This window comes from Nuphar pumila, chromosome 10, assembly GCF_984573655.1.
Source record: "Nuphar pumila chromosome 10, dmNupPumi1.hap1.1, whole genome shotgun sequence".
Classification (NCBI taxonomy): domain Eukaryota; kingdom Viridiplantae; phylum Streptophyta; class Magnoliopsida; order Nymphaeales; family Nymphaeaceae; genus Nuphar; species Nuphar pumila.
This window is the reverse complement of record NC_143258.1, coordinates 114,366,774-114,383,082: the sequence shown is the minus strand read 5'-3', so window position 1 is coordinate 114,383,082 and position 16,309 is coordinate 114,366,774. Positions and strand designations below refer to the sequence as shown.

The 16,309-nt window shown below is 39.1% G+C and overlaps 1 protein-coding gene across 1 annotated transcript; it reads right to left on the bottom strand.

Annotated features, from left to right (window-relative positions):
- Nucleotides 1-1,857: 1,857 nt before the first annotated feature.
- On the bottom strand, nt 1,858-14,356 carry LOC149827986 (dolichyl-diphosphooligosaccharide--protein glycosyltransferase subunit 4C). The gene is made up of 2 exons (XM_090019781.1): nt 14,222-14,356; nt 1,858-2,447 (listed from the first exon to the last, which is right to left on the bottom strand). The coding sequence occupies exon 2, from the start codon at nt 2,445-2,447 to the stop codon at nt 2,334-2,336; it is 114 nt and encodes a 37-aa protein (XP_089875907.1). The 5' UTR covers nt 14,222-14,356; the 3' UTR covers nt 1,858-2,333.
- Nucleotides 14,357-16,309: the final 1,953 nt, after the last annotated feature.

Genomic DNA, 16,309 nt, shown 5'->3' with positions numbered 1-16,309 from the left:
AGAAATACATTCACAATAACAACCAAACAAAAATATTACACTGCAGAAAAATAAAAAACAATGGTAATCAAGGAAATAGAGCAAAAAAACTAACCAAAAAAGTCAATTAGCATTGGAATAGAGCGAAAAAACTTTCACACGAATCTTTGCAAGGGTACAGAAAAAAAGGTTAGGGTTCTAGAGAGAAAATGGTTACTGCTCTTTCAACATATAAATGAAGAAAAGAAAAAAATGAACACAAATGCCTATATGTATAGGTAAATTCACATGCTAAAACAGAATCTCACATCGCTTAAAGTCGACACCATGAGAAAGTTTGTGAATTTCATGAACTTTTCGTGAATTTCGCATTGAAAATAGACTTTTACAACCACCAACGCAAAACTCTTGACGAAATTCGCAAGATATTTTTGCAAGAAGTGTCACAAAATTCATAATTCTACATGGTGGTTAAGAAAGAAGCAAGGAGAAATTTTGCACGGGGATTGATGAAATTTGCACTCTAATCACCTATATATACACATACATTTGCACACTAAAACAGAATTTCACATCGCTATAAGTCATCAATATGCGAAAGTCCGTGAATTCCTCAAACTTTTTATGAATTCTGCATCGAAAGACAGACTTTCGCAACCATCAGTACAAAACTCTTGCAAAATTTATAAGAGATTTTTGCAAGCAGTGTCACAATTTTTGTACTATAGATGCGCAATCGTGGAGCTTTTGCGAAAGTAGTCATTTTCACATTGTATATTGTGAGAAATTCGTGATTTCTAGAAAAATATCGTGCAAAATTTTTTGGTGAGATTTAACAATACTGGGAGAGTGGCAATATAACGCATGAAAATCGAAAAGATTACTCGTGCTAAAAGTAAAAAGGTCGTGCAAAAAATTTTAGTGAGATTTATTGATACTCGGAGAGTTGCAATATGACGCATGAAAATCGAAGGATTACTCGTGCTAAAGGTAAAAAGGTCCTAAAAAAGTCAGGAACTAGTAAAATTGAGCATCACACAGATTTCAAAATTTGTGGGGCATTTGAGAAAACAGGTCAATTTTGCCCATAATCAACCAAGTCTATGCAGGACTAAGTGTATGGAATGACATCACAGAATTTAAAAAACAGTAATGGTGATCTTGTTCAAACTTACAAAATAGGCTCAAGCCACACAAAAACAATGTGTTCTGATGGGAAAGATAGGCACGTTAAGAAATAGATTTTACATCATAAAGTGTAGTTAGAACAAATGGTTGAAGTGTTTGGCTAGGTTTAAAGTCAAAATCCTGTTACTTTCAACTTTGAGATTTTTTTTTTTTTGTAAACGATTCATCTCATGCAAAAAATCTATTTTATTTTTTGTAGACTCAAACATTTCATGAGCTCAAGCACATCTCGGCTTGCCACAATCACACGACGGCTGGTTCAGCTTTTACCAGCCTTACCTATAACTGGGTGCAGATGACTCCGAATTGGGAGCAGTAGAGGGCCTTTAATCTCTTCCATGGATCTTTTAAAGTCCAAAATCACAATAAACAATAAAAAAAGGGACCAAACTACGACTTAATAGCCATAAAAACAAGCTCGGTGACTATTCATAAAAAAAAGTGGCCAGAATAGCCCAAAAGAGCTCCGCTCATCCGGCTAGAGAGGGCTCCAAACTGCACCAAGTTGAAGGGACATCACGAGTTTGAAACCCGAGTGTGTATCCCTCAACGCATGACTGAAAGTAGGTATAATCGCTGGTGGGCAAGGGGGACCTGTGTTTTTATGCGCTGCGAAGAAGGTGCAGGTCAACCGAACAAAAAGAAAATCGACACTTTTTTCCCAGATCGCAAAAAGAAACCGACGAGAACTATTCTGAAACCTAAGGTGTTTTAGCAGTGTAAGAATTTGCCCAAAATCCTCAAAATTACACACAAGAATTGCCTTTTTTTTACGACGAGGAACTCACGCTGAAGGGAGGAAACCCCCAGGTGGAGCCCCATGACTACACTGCCTTACGTGGCCCACCTCTGAAAGCTACGGATACACCCGTACCCCAGTGGGTTTGATCTGGTTCCTTCATCTTAGCACCCTCACAACCACCCCGCTGGCCACAGACGAGAATTGTCAAATGGTCTGTGCAGATCATTTTGCTCAAGCTGTCCCATGGATGGGAACACATTATCAAATACACTTCAAGTAAACTATGAGAATACTAGTTAAAAAACCATCCGATCAAATGGTCGGATGCAATGTCATGAAAGAAGTACATTAAAACCCTACGCTGGTTGCTTAACAGTAACTGTGCCTGGATAACCCATTTTGGTCTCTCAATGGGTAAAAGCCATCAGTTGGTCTCATACTTGGGGTCAGCCATTACATAGTGGTAAGCAATTACCAAGACAAATATAAAGATGCCAAGGAAGTTGGCGAAGAAGCCCAGGTCGTTATCGTCAATCATCTGCACCAAAACGGCAATAACAAATCTGTCTCAGAAATATAGAACGGAAATAAAATGATGCAAGTATAAAACAAAAATTTAGTGATGGCTGAACTAGAGTATTTATGCATGAAGCCACATTCTCATGAACTCTTAAATAAAAATTCAAGACAAGGAAGTTACAGAGAATCCCGTAAAAATTTAAGGTGTACAAGGTGACCCAGGAAAAACTGCAAGAGCATTCGAGTAGGTTATGCTAGTTTTAATACCCACATCTTCCAGCTTCAACACAGGCAGATGTCATGATCGGTGTCGTACAATCTTAATTTAATCATAAGTTAAACAGGTCTAGATTACCACTTAGTACACTATAACTGTTGGACCCCAAAATGAAGAGTGACCGTAGGCTAAACCTACACAGATTTGCACTACAAATTTCTTGAAGTCCTGGGCGAATTTCTTTACAACCATCTACGATGGCACCAAAAGAATGATGCATTCTGACTTATGTTTATGATGCTTATAATTCATCAGCTGAGACAAATCCAGTGGTCATAGCCATTAACTAACACATTCAACATCAAGCCCATGTCATGCTGTTAGTAAGATGCTTGGACTGTCTATATTTAGCTAACCAAAGATGGTTCTAGGAAGGCATGGCAAATTTAGGAGAAAAAAGAGTTTGCAAAAGCAATTTTCTACCCCACATTCATAATATTTTTCCAAGATAATACAACAATCAACATGGTGTGCATGTCTTCTACACAAAAATCGACTGGCTGGAGAAAAACCAACATAACACAAAAATAGATGAAATCAATCTTTTTGGTAGGCAGAGATGGAAAATTTTATATCCTTCCACTTAAAAGTAATCAACCCAAACCGAATAAATGGTCATTGCATTACTATCATCTATTATCACTTGCCAATGAAAATACATTTGCTGACAATGCCAAATGAAATGACGCATATCAGCTAACACAGACATAAAAACTAGCCAAATGATAACAAATACCCATAATATTGCTCTCTCTCTCTCTCTCTCTCTCTCACACACACACACACACACACATGCCACATGGATACAGATGTGGGAGTGGGACACGATGCAGATACACTTAGTAGTTTGACACAATAATTTTCAAAAATTACGACACTGGGGCACGGTTGTACTGTACACACATAGATGCATGTATTGTGAATGTGTGTAAAACAACAATCTTAAATCACTACAATTAGGAACATCAAATAATGACGCTAAGTTGAAATTAAAATGTAATGTAATTGATGACAAGTTTTTAAAAGGAAAAACTTGTGAATATGAAATAAGTAAATAAGATCATAATAGAAAATAGATGAAGTTAATGACACAATGTTGACTGTGCATGAAACTGGTTTGACTATGTCAATGAAGTGTCGTATCAAGTCAATGAAGTGTTGTATCATGTCCATGAAGTGTCCGAGTGTTGTGTCGTGTCGATATGGGGTAAACATGCTACGCCGTGTGACACACACATGTACATGCGTGCATGCAAGCATACATATGCACGGGCACGCGCATACATGCAATGCATGCCACTACTACTGTACCTTCTAGCTAAGCTAGGACACCACTCCCACTTAGTCATGTTGGTGAGACATCAATACTGACACTTTTGGACACTCCAGCCATCCCTTTATGGAGTGTTAATGCCTTCATAATAGATTTATCTTTTTTCTTTTAACTTAATAATTTTTTATGGATAATTTTGTTTAAGTTACAAACATCTTGTTCACTTAACATTTAAACCATGGTTTTATGGTTTTATCTGGGTCATAAAAGAAAGTATTTGGGAATAAAAAAAGTAGTATTTATTGACTCTTGTTTTTGTACTTCAAACTACTTTTGACACCCCTTCCCTTCACAGCCATCCCTTTATGGAGTGTTAATGCCTTCATAATAGATTATCTTTTTTCTTTTAACTTAATCATTTTTTATGGATAATTTTGTTTAAGTTACAAACATCTTTTTCACTTAACATTTAAACCATGGTTTTATGGTTTTATCTGGGTCATAAAAGAAAGTATTTGGGAATAAAAAAAGTAGTATTTATTGACTTGTTTTTGTACTTCAAACTACTTTTGACACCCCTTCCCTTCATAGTCTGATGTTTAAATATCTTATACCCTCCCTCTCTTCTTGATGTCCAAGTCTGCAAATTTATCTTACTCTTTTGAGATGTATGCATTTTTGTGTTTCTGCCTGTGCCTGTGTACACGGGTGCGAGTGCACTTGTGTGTCCCTGTATCTATTTTTCAAGCCTTGGCATGTTTGACAATCTTAGTTGTCAAAGGTGCTAGGCGGAGCCTAGGCGATGAGTCCCTAAAAAGACTAGGCGAGGCCTATGCAGGGCCTAGGCGGACTAGGCAGTACCCCAAATAAAAAATTTAAAAAACATACAAATTATATAATCAAGCTATTAAAATTAATAACAAACATATATATAACATAAAATCAATCAACAACTATGTCACATGGGTAAGGGTAAGGGTGCGGGGGTGGGGGTGCGGCAAAAAAAATAATAATTATATATATATATATATATATATATATATATATATATATATATATATATAATTTGTGCAAGGGAGGGGTCGAGCCCCCTCCCTGCCCTCCCTGTTGGCAGGGGAGGGGCCGAGCCCCCTCCCTGTCCTCCCTCTTTGTACAGGGGAGGGGCCGAGCCCCTCCCTGCGTTCTCTGTGTGCAGGGGATGGGTTGAGCCCCCTCCCTGTCCTCCCCGTTGGTGGGGGAGGGGACGAGCCCCCTCCCTGCGCTCCCTGTTGGCAGGGGATGGACCGAGCCCCTCCCTGCACTATCTGTGTGCAGAGGAGGGGCTGAGCCCCCTCCCTGTCCTCCCTCTTTGTGCAGGGGAGGGGCCAAGACCCCTCCCTGCACTCTATGTTGGCAGGGGAGGGGCCGAGCCCCCTCCCTGCACCCTCTTCGTATAAGGGAGGGGCTGAGCCCCCTCCCTACGCCCTCTTTGTGCAGGGGAGGGGTCGAAGAGGAGGAGAGCAGAGAGTGTACCTGAGGAGGAGAGCAAAGGCGGAGCGGTCGGCGGCGGCGGCCAACGGAGGCTTCAGGAGGAGAGGAAGGGAGGATTAGGGCAAAAAAAATTGCCCTAATCCTCCATCAGCAACATATTTCATCAGGCATAATTTTTTTTTTAAAGTTTAAAAATTAGACACAAATGACCCTGGGTCGGGTTGACCGCACCGGGTGCCGCACCCGCACACACACCTGCGTCGCGTCGACGAGGGTGCTTCACCCAGTTTGTCGAGTCCCTGTGACATAGATCAACAATAAGCAATAGACAAATAATAACATGTTGTCGAACACCGTAAAACAATTATATTACATAAAAATAGTCAAATACATAACTCACACACACACACACACACACACACATATATATATATATATATATATATACACACACACAAAATATTGTAAATTTATAATATATGTTTATGATATGTTAATATATATAATTATATACATTTACACAAAAAACATACATGTGTGTGCAACTGCGCATCAGATCGAGAGACTACATCAGCTAAGCCGCCTAGGCTCCGCCTTTGACAACTAAGCGGAGGGGTGAAAGGAGGAGGAAGAAGAAAAAAATAAAAACAAAAGAAAAAAATGAGAGAATAAAAAAAAAGCTTTTGGGGCGGGAGGAAGAAGAAAAAGAAAAGAAAGAAAAAAGAAAAAAAAAAGAGACAAAAAAAATAAAAATAAAAAATCATGACAACTATGTCCCTGCAGCTTAGGCATGGACAGCCTAGTCACTGCCTAGGCAGCCTAATTAAAAAAAACAGGGGTCTAGGTGGTGGCCCTACGCCTAGCCGGCCTAAGCGCAACTTTTAACAACTAAGTTGACACTTCGTAACCATGTTTGATACGGACATCCTTACCCATGTCTGGTAAACACAGATTTATAGTATGTAACTGTATTAACCAGAAATCATTGACAAAAAATGAGAAACAGTCATCAGATGAGATTGTCAGATTCCACCATTATACAGTACCTACTTGTATTAACCAAAAATCATTGGCGAGAAATGAGAAACAGTCATTAGATGAGATTTGCAGATTCCACCATCACAAGTGGCAGGACATAGATTAGTAGATTGTAAGATTATTTTTCTGAAAGACAACCATCATAACTTTCTAAAGAGTTTTGGCAGACATTGGCAATTCTTAAATGAAACCTTCAACTTTTTTAATTGATCGTTAACTTCCCCTCCATGGCCTTGAAGCCAATTGTTAGTTATGACTTTTTTCATCCATCAAATGACCTTGGTTGTCAAAGGCGGGCGCCTAGGCGACCTAGGCACAACCCCACCGCTTGGGCGACCGGGTTTGGGCGGTGGGGCCTTATTTTACCCCCTACATGCCGCATAGGCTTAAGCCTAGGTTGGTCCAACTTTTTTTTTTCATTGACTTATGTCAACATATAAAATAGGGAAAAGGTCCCTTTTCACCCTTCTCGTGTCTCCTCTCTCTCGCTAGGGCAGAAAAAGAAGAAGAAGCAGCAGCTACGCTACAGTACAGGTACCTGTCTCTCTCACTCTCATTTATGTCTTTTTTGACACTCATTGAGTGGGTTTGAAGATCTGGATTTCATTAAATGAGTGAAATTAGAAAAACTTTTTTTGGATTTAAAAAACTGTTGCTTCTTTGCGGTTCATGTTAAACTGAGATTGGCTAAACACTTTTTTTACTTATACTAGCAGATGTAATTTCTGACAAAGACAAAACTTGGATCCATTTTAGAACTTTCAAAACATTTGTTCTTTGCTTGGTGGGATATCCCTTTGCTTTGTATGGATTCTTGGTTGAATTCCTGAGGCACCTGCCACTGCTCTGACTCTTGTTGGTATCGGCATGTGATATGCAACACTTCAAAAACAACAATCATAGTGGCTATAGTTATTAATGTTATATCTTTATACCTGCTTATGGCATTTTTTGCATGCATGCTTCTTATCTTTTCTGTTTTTTGGTAACATATATAAGGTTTGGTGAAATGCATAACATGATTACTGGAGCTGCTCAGATGGATGGTTGGATACTCGTCGTATATGCTCCTAATGGGCCAATGACACAAACAAAGGAGCATATTTTGCTTGCACATCAGGTTGCTACTCCATTTCTGTGAGCTAGATATGGATGTTTCCATTGTAGAGCAAAATAACAGTTCATATTGTGTGTTCTAGGTAGGAGTGCCATCTCTGGTATGCTTTTTGAATAAGGTTGATGTAGTTGACGATCCAGAGCTTCTAGAACTTGTAGAGATGGATCTACGGGGTATTTTCCAGATGATCTATAATTATTGTTGTTGTCACTCTGATACTTTTATTAGGCATGACCAGAGTTACCGGAAGCGCCATAAGGAGTGGAGAAGCGTGCTTCTCCGAAACGCGTTTCAAAAGCGTGAAACGTCGTACTTCCGAAACATCTTGGGAAGTGCACAAAAAAAATGGGAAGCTCGCTTACTTCTTTTTTTATTTTTATTTTCTTTCGCTTTTTTTGCTTCCGGTTCGCTTCCTAGGTCGCTTTCGAGATGATTCCTGATTCGCTTTTAAGTCGTCCCACGCTTCCCGCCTCCTAAAATTTTGAAAGTGCCTTGCTTCCTGCTTCTGCTTCCCGAATCGCTTTCTCGACTGGCAACTCTGGGCATGACCTATCTCTGACACAATTGGTAATTGTTATTTATAGTTTACAAGCTATGTCACATGGGTGCGGGTGCGGGGGTGCGGCACTTTAAAAAAACTTGGGTGCGGGGGTGTGGCAAAAATATAAAAAATTATATACATATACATATATATATATAGGATTTAAAAAAAATGGGTCGGACCCTGGTCGGGTCTGGACCCGACCCAAACTGGATATCCCACCCCGTGCTTTTATAAAGCAACAAAGGGGTTAGGGTTTTCTCATTCGAGAAAACCCTCCCCACCTCCGTTGCCTGCCCTGGTCTCTCCTCTCGTCCGACCTCCAGCCGCCGGCTCGCCGAAGCGCCGACCAATAGCCTCTCCCCCCCCCCCTCCCCTGTGCTCGTCCCTCTCCCTCTCTCTATTACCCTCTCCTCCCCCTCGATTTCCCTCCCTCTAGAGCTCCCTTAGTCACTGGAACCCCACCGCTCGTTTCTCCCTCTCTCTCACGATGTTTTTTCGACAGTCGACCCCCCTCCCGCGGGCACCCAGTTCGTCGACGACTTCAACGCCCTCCACGGCCTTCTTAGGTAAACCCTCCTTCCCCCGAGTCTTCTTCTCTCTTCTCCTTCTCCCTCGACCCTCCTATTCTCAGGTCAAGGGACCAGAGCCACCTTCGTGGTGGTCCTGGGTCTGTCAGGGAGGGCGGTGCTGAGCACCTCCCCTCCCCCGACCCTCCTCATTTTTTTTTGGTTCAAAAAATGTACAGAAATGACCCTGGATGCGTTGACTGCACTAAGTGTCGCACGCGCACCGGCGTCGCGTCAACGCGGGTGCGGCACCCAGTTAGCCGAGTCCCCGTGACTTAGTTTACAAGGTTGACTAAACTAAGTGGTTCAATAATGTGTCTGCAAAATACAAACAAATTATGTTAAGAAAATATACATAACACTGGTTAAATATGATTCAAAAAAGTGATTTGTATTTTGTACAAGTTGTAAAGTTATTTATAGTCATGCCAATCAATATTAGCTAGTACAATTTGCTTGTCCTATACTTTTGGTGTGCAGGTTGTAACTTGTTTCTAATTCAACCTGTTCTGTTCAAATTTGTTTTATGGGCTTACATGTTCATTTTGTTTTATGTGTGTGTATGTGCATGCATATGCTCATGTAAAGCAACTATAATCTTCTTTAACTACCGTCTGTCGACCTTGTAGTTGCACTACTAGTCTCAGGGTACTTTAGTGTATGTTCTGGACCTTGTGATGTGTATTCGCTTATTTAATTATTCATTTCTTCTTTGTATTTGTCTATTGCTTGTATTATGTCTATTGTTGTTGACATGTTAATTTTTTTGTATACATGATTTTATTTTTTGTATATTGTTCATTCACATTGTTAGTTGTATGGTTTGTTTATTCAATTGTTAATTTATTCTTAATTTGTGTGAGCAGGTTATTTAATATAATTTCTTTATAGTGTTCGACGGCATATTATTTGTCTATTGCTTATTGTTGATTGATTTTATGTTGTATACATGTTTCTTATTAATTTCAGTAGTTTGTTTACATATTTTGTATGTTTTTTTAAATTTTTTTATTTGGGATACCGCCTAGTCTGCCTAGGCCCCACCTAGGCCTTTTTAGGGCCTCACTGCCTAGGCTCCGCTATGACAACTAAGCAAATGGCCCAACACACCTGACTACCTCTCAGTATATTTCCTAAAACATACTACTGCTGATACCTTCTTATACATGTCCTCAACCCAAGACTCACAAGCTAGTGTCTCACACTGCGTCTCTACTGCTGGAACAGAGTTGCCCCTTCCTTGACAAATAGGGCATACAGTTATTCCTCCCTCAAAAAACTGACCATATGCCTTACAGAGTCAGCATAAACTATTCACAGCAAGTGTTATGCAGTCCAAGATCTCCGTGAATGTAAACGAAATGAGAAATATGCTCATTTGAACTCCAAACCTTTATGTGCATAAAATTTAGTAGATGTTAGATCAACATACATCAACCTATAAAATATCATCATAAGATTGGTCTGTATTTCTGATTCAGTTTTCTCCAACTGTTAACTCAACTTATCTTCAGCATGAACATAGAGAATGAGGAAACCTCGCTACAAATGGAAAGAACCACTCGTGGCTTTCGCCCATAGCTACCATGGCTATAGCAACATCCAAGTTCCAACTCTGCTTCTTTTCCTCAATCCACTTTTACATGGTCACAAGTTGTTCTTAAATGCAAGTGTCTTATTCTTAAGAGATATTCCTGTATGGTGAAAGTCAATTGGACTAACAGTCAAACTACAACAGACTAAAAGAAAAGTTAGATCATTCCATGATCCCTGCAGAAAAGTTCAAGAAGACACCTGAAGGTCGTTCATGCAAGAGAAATTTGTAGTCGAGAAGAAAGGTTCAAAGGAGATGGTTATAAGAACCTAGAATAGAAAACTGCATATGTTCACATTTGCATGCTATTGAAAGTTCCATGCTGACATTAAATAGGTGGGAAAAAGGGGGACATACAAAAAATGCCAAAACAAATGGAAGAAAAAAATTCTTCTCATGTTACCATAAGAAGGTGAAAACAGTCAACAACAACAACAACAACAACTACGCCTTCATCCCAAAACAATTGGGGTCAGCGATATGAACCAAAAAAGAAATTCATTTTGGGTCTTCCACATGAATCCTTTTCATCCAATCATTTCTATCCAACGCCATGTCCTCGGTGAGGTTCAAAGCATTCATATCCTTTCCTATCATCTCCATCCAAGTCTTCCTAGGCCTACCCCGACCTCTTTTAACTAATATATTTTCCCATTTCTCCAACCTTCTAACTGGAGCATCATTAGGCCTTCGCCGAATATGTCCAAACCACCGTAAACGATTCTCTCGCATCTTATTTTCAATGGGTGCAACACCTACCTTCTTACGTATCTCTTCGTTCCGAATCTTATCTTTTATTGTATTTCCACACATCCATCTAAGCATCCGCATCTCAGCTACACTCATTTTTTGAATATGATGTCGCTTGGCAGCCCAACATTCCGTACCATATAGTAAAGCGGGTCTAATAGTCGTCCTATAAAACTTTCCCTTCAACCGCAATGGCATTCTACGATCGCACAGCACTCCAGTAGCACTTTTCCATTTCATCCACCCAACCTTTATCCTATGATTTACATCTCCATCAATTTCTCCATACTTTTGAATGATGGATCCCAAATATTTGAAATAATCATTCACCGGTATATCTTGCTCACCAAGCTTCACTACACTCCCATCACTACTTCGTTGCTTACTAAACCGACATTCCATATATTCAGTCTTACTCTTACTCAACTTAAAACCTCTAGCTTCCAATGTCTGTCTCCATAATTCTAACTTAGCATTAACCCCAGCTCTAGACTCATCAATCAAAACAATATCATCAGCAAACAACATACACCACGGTACATTTTCTTGAATTGATCTCGTAAGCTCATCCATCACTATCGCAAATAGGAAAGGGCTTAAAGCAGATCCTTGATGTAACCCAACCGTTATCGGAAAATTGGTTGTCACCCCTCCACAAGTGCGGACATTGGTTACTACTCCTTCATACATATCTTTAATTATACTAATGTACTTGAGAGAAACACCTTTCTTCATCATTGTCCACCAGAGAACGTCCCTAGGTACTCTATCGTATGCCTTCTCTAAATCAATAAAAACCATATGCAAATCTTTGTTCCTCTCTCTATATCTTTCAATAAGTTGTCTAAGAAGATGTATAGCTTCCATAGTTGATCTTCCAGGCATAAAACCAAATTGATTCTCCGATATCATGACAACCTTCCTCAACCTAGACTCAATCACCCTCTCCCAAAGTTTCATAGTATGACTCATGAGTTTTATACCACGATAGTTTGTGCAATCTTGTATATCACCCTTATTCTTATATAAAGGCACCAAAGTACTCTTCCTCCACTCATTAGGCATCTTATTTGTTCGCCAAATCAAGTTAAAAAGATTTGTCAACCATTCTAAACCTTTCTCTCCCAAGCATTTCCAAGCCTCGATAGGTATACCATCTGGGCCAACTGCCCTTCTTGATTTCATTTTCTTCAAAACAGTGATTTCACAAAAACTTCCTAATAACACCAAGAAACAAATGTAGATGAGCCAAGTCCTGGATCCATTTCTTTAATGGATACAACCATCTTCTCTAGAGCATTTAAAAGGAATGCCCTCATCTACTGTGCTGAAGGGCTTCTCCAAACAAATTTCAGTAAATATCACATAATATTAGAGAGGGCAACTAAATGTACAATTGCACATGCAAGACTATAATATTAAAACATCTCTAGTTATGTAGGAAGTTCCTTCGTTAGGAGAAACAACTTTGGCATCATCATTTTAAGCACATTCAAATATTTAATAATCACCCTTGTGGTGACATCGTCAACATCACAAATTCACCACCAAGGAGATAGATAGGAGGCTATTTAGCCCTGTCATCTTCAGCGTAAGAATTTGATGAGATTGTTAAGTTAACACCATTTGAGTGAGGTTCTTGAAAGAGGGCGATAGAGTCACACCTCAACTGTTACTTATCTTTTAAACTTGTATGTCACAAGGTTGACAGACTAGGAAGCGGGAAGCGATATGGGAAGAGGAAGCGAGAAGCGATGCATTTAAAAATGTATAGGAAGCGGAAAGCGAGGAATAAAAAAACAATATAAGAATTGAACATGAATCGAAATGGAACGCAAATAAAAACTAAAATAAAAGTGACTATTCTTAAATTTCATGATTTTTTAGTGTAAAAAATAAATTTTTAACAAAAATCTAGAAATGATGACTGCCAATTTAGAGAAAGCACATGGAAGTGAGTGAGAAGCGTGAGAAAAAACACATAAAAAATATGAAAAGTAGAGTGAGAGAACATATAAGAAGAATAGATGAAGCATGTGGAAAGCAAAAGAGAAGCGTGGGAGAATCGAGAATCTCATCAAGTTTCAAAAGCGAGGAGTATCGAGCTTCCGAAGCGAGCTTCCCTCCTTATGTCATAATTTCATCAAGAAATACTTGAGAACCAAGATTTGATTTTTTTTTCATGGCATCCTTATAGTGTAAATTGTCAACAATTTTTTTCAACGCCATCGTCAGACTGTTGTATATGAGGCAACTTCATCTTTTCCTTCATTGGCTGGACTCCTCTGTCATATAAAATGCTATTCTAGGTTTCTAGACCTATATATAAATGCAGCGAGATATGTCAATACTGAAAACTCAAAAGCTTTTTCCAGTCCAATATACCAATGACATTTATCTCCTTGTCAGCCATATCTAGAGATGCAAGTTCACACTTTGATGCTTCGATTGAACTTCTGGTTTAGGCATTGAGTTGAAAAAGCCAATTATGATCCTAAGGACACCATTTGGAAGAAGAGCTTGCCAAGTTTGGTATTCACATGAATAGACTCCGCTAAAAAACATTCAACAAGATGATGTATAGCATTTCCAGAGGATTCTCATTTATCTTTCATTCTTTATCTTTCCAAATATAGTTATGCCGAGAATGTAAGGCGTTAGAGAATCCTAGTTTGATGTGGCTAGGGCAGTGAAAATGGTGCGTCCGATCTACATCTGCCAAAAATAATAACTCTATTTCGCATCTAATGTCATCCTTTACCAGGAATTCGTGTAAAAAATTAGAAAAAACGGGATGTTCCTGGTTTCTCGAAAGAAGAAACCTCAGTATTCATGTATAAAGCAGAAAAAAGGGGAAATTCTTGGTTCTTCCCTTTTCACGGAACTTTTCGGATTCGAGTATTCAAAAGAAATTGAAGACGCGATTCTACCCACGTCGCGACCACCAGAACACAATATCAAGCATCAAGAACCCTAACTGAACCCTGAATTCCGGATCTCGCCCACCATAAATGATCAAAGAACAAGAATTTACAAGAGATTCCAAAAATAATCGCAAAAAGAACAGATAAAACAAAACAGAAGACCCTGAGCATCGGATCAAACGACATGCTTCAAAAAACCAAAAAAGCAAACCCTAAAGAGATCTTCGGGATGGAACTCACCTCGATCGGATCGGGCGATATCAGAGAGCAGGGCAGAACGGAGTCTGACTCAACGATCGGTCGATTGCAGCTAGATACGAGAGATCCCTCGTCAACGTGATCGGAAGAAGAGGGTTTATAAATGGGTCGGTTCCGGGTCGGGTTGTATGCAGCAGTTTCGAGTCTACATAACCGGACAGTGGGTAAAGGGAAAATGACGCGCTCGCACTCTACTACTCGTAGGGCTGTCAATGGTTCGGGTATGTATAGCGTACCCGACCCGACACGAACCTGAATTTCTGGGTATGAGCATGAAAAACACAATATTCGAGTCAACCTGAACCCGACCCGAGTAATATGCAGGCCGGGTTTGGGTCATGATTAATTTTTTGAAATTATGCTAGTCTGGGTTTGGGTGGGGATTTCTTTTTTGTGACCCGACAAAATCTGAGCCCGTAGATTTGTTATTTGGGTGGGTTTGGATATATCCTAATGAGCCAGGTACCTGACCAGTTGACAGCCCTACCTTCTGGTTTAGACGTCATTGGGCGTCCAACCTGTGTCATATATCTGAACCGTTCTGAATTTCGGTGCGTGCACATAAAACTACAGTGGAACTGGATCCGAATGAAATCCGATGATGTAAATTTGAGTCAGGATGTGAAATATGTTGGGTAATACTGAATCTGGTTGATGAGGACGAAAAACTGGGCTTTTACATGTAAGACATAAAAACAATAGGATCAGAACATAGATCTGATAAATATGTTTATTTGAATCTGAAAATTATCCAAATGAGGAAATCTGAATCCGATCCGAGTACCATTTTGGATGTTATTTTAAGAATCCATATCCAGAAATATAATGTTGGATTCGGATTGAAGGTTTGACCGAACCCGATCCATTTTCAGTACTATAGTCTATGCATTATACAGGTCAACCCCAACGCTTCGGGTTTGGCAAGACTCCATCTTTTTTTATTTGGGATTATCAAGATGGGGTTAGGCAGAACCCTACAAGTTACAAGAATCAATCAGTAGAATCGTTTACAAGGACAACGGAAACCAATCTGGTGGTTTATCCTTCCAACCAATGTTGTCAGTATCGGTATCCACCATGAATCGTTTGGCCAAATAATACCGATTTTCAAGTGAATCGTTTTGAATCGAATAAAAAATAATTAAAAATATTTTGTATCAATCAGAACATGACACATATTAAAATATTAAATAATATTTAAAAATAATTATAAGCATTTTTTATACTTATTAAAAAATAACCATCTAGGTTAGTATCATACGAATTTGTTGCAGATACGATGCATGTCGACCTATTCAGGTCAATACTGACAACATTGATCACGACCTGGGGACCATAGTGACAAATATGGAAAGATTTATGACAATCTCACGACCTGGGGACCAAAGTTTAAAATCGCAATTTCTCACGAGATTTATGAAAAAAACATATTAAACTATTTATCATGAAAAAACCATGCATTTTTATTTTTAAATAATTTTTATTAATATTTTCTTATAAAAAAATCATTTTTATATTTTTTATTTTTTTTTATTGCCAAGATTTTAACAAAAAAAATGTGAGATTTATGAACATTTTTTAATTTCTCACAAGTTTTTTGAAAAACAAGATTTAGCCGATAAAAACGTTTGTCACAATGTTGGGGACCCTAGTTTCTCAAGCTGCATTGGAGTATAGATGAACTCTTTTGGAAAATACACATTTAAATGTATGCAAGCTCTAGCAAAGTCAATCACGCCTCTGTTAGATTTTCCTTTCATTGCATCGTTAGTTACTCCAATAATATCATGTCTACCCTTTTCCACTACACCTCTTAACTCTTAGGTGCCCAGCTACCAATGGAAGCGCTTTGGCCATCCATAGTGACCTTGATGGACAGCCAATGCAAAAAATGCGAAAAAAAAACTCATTAAAAAGCGAGTCTTTCTGCTTTTTAGGCTTTAGCCGCGCTTTCAAAGCACCGCTAAAGGTCCCAGTTTGCTGAAATCTTTAGCAGCCCTCAAAAGCATCACTAAAACACTTTTTAAAATGATGTCCATGTCCTTTAAGCATTTTACTGACGCTTTTCAG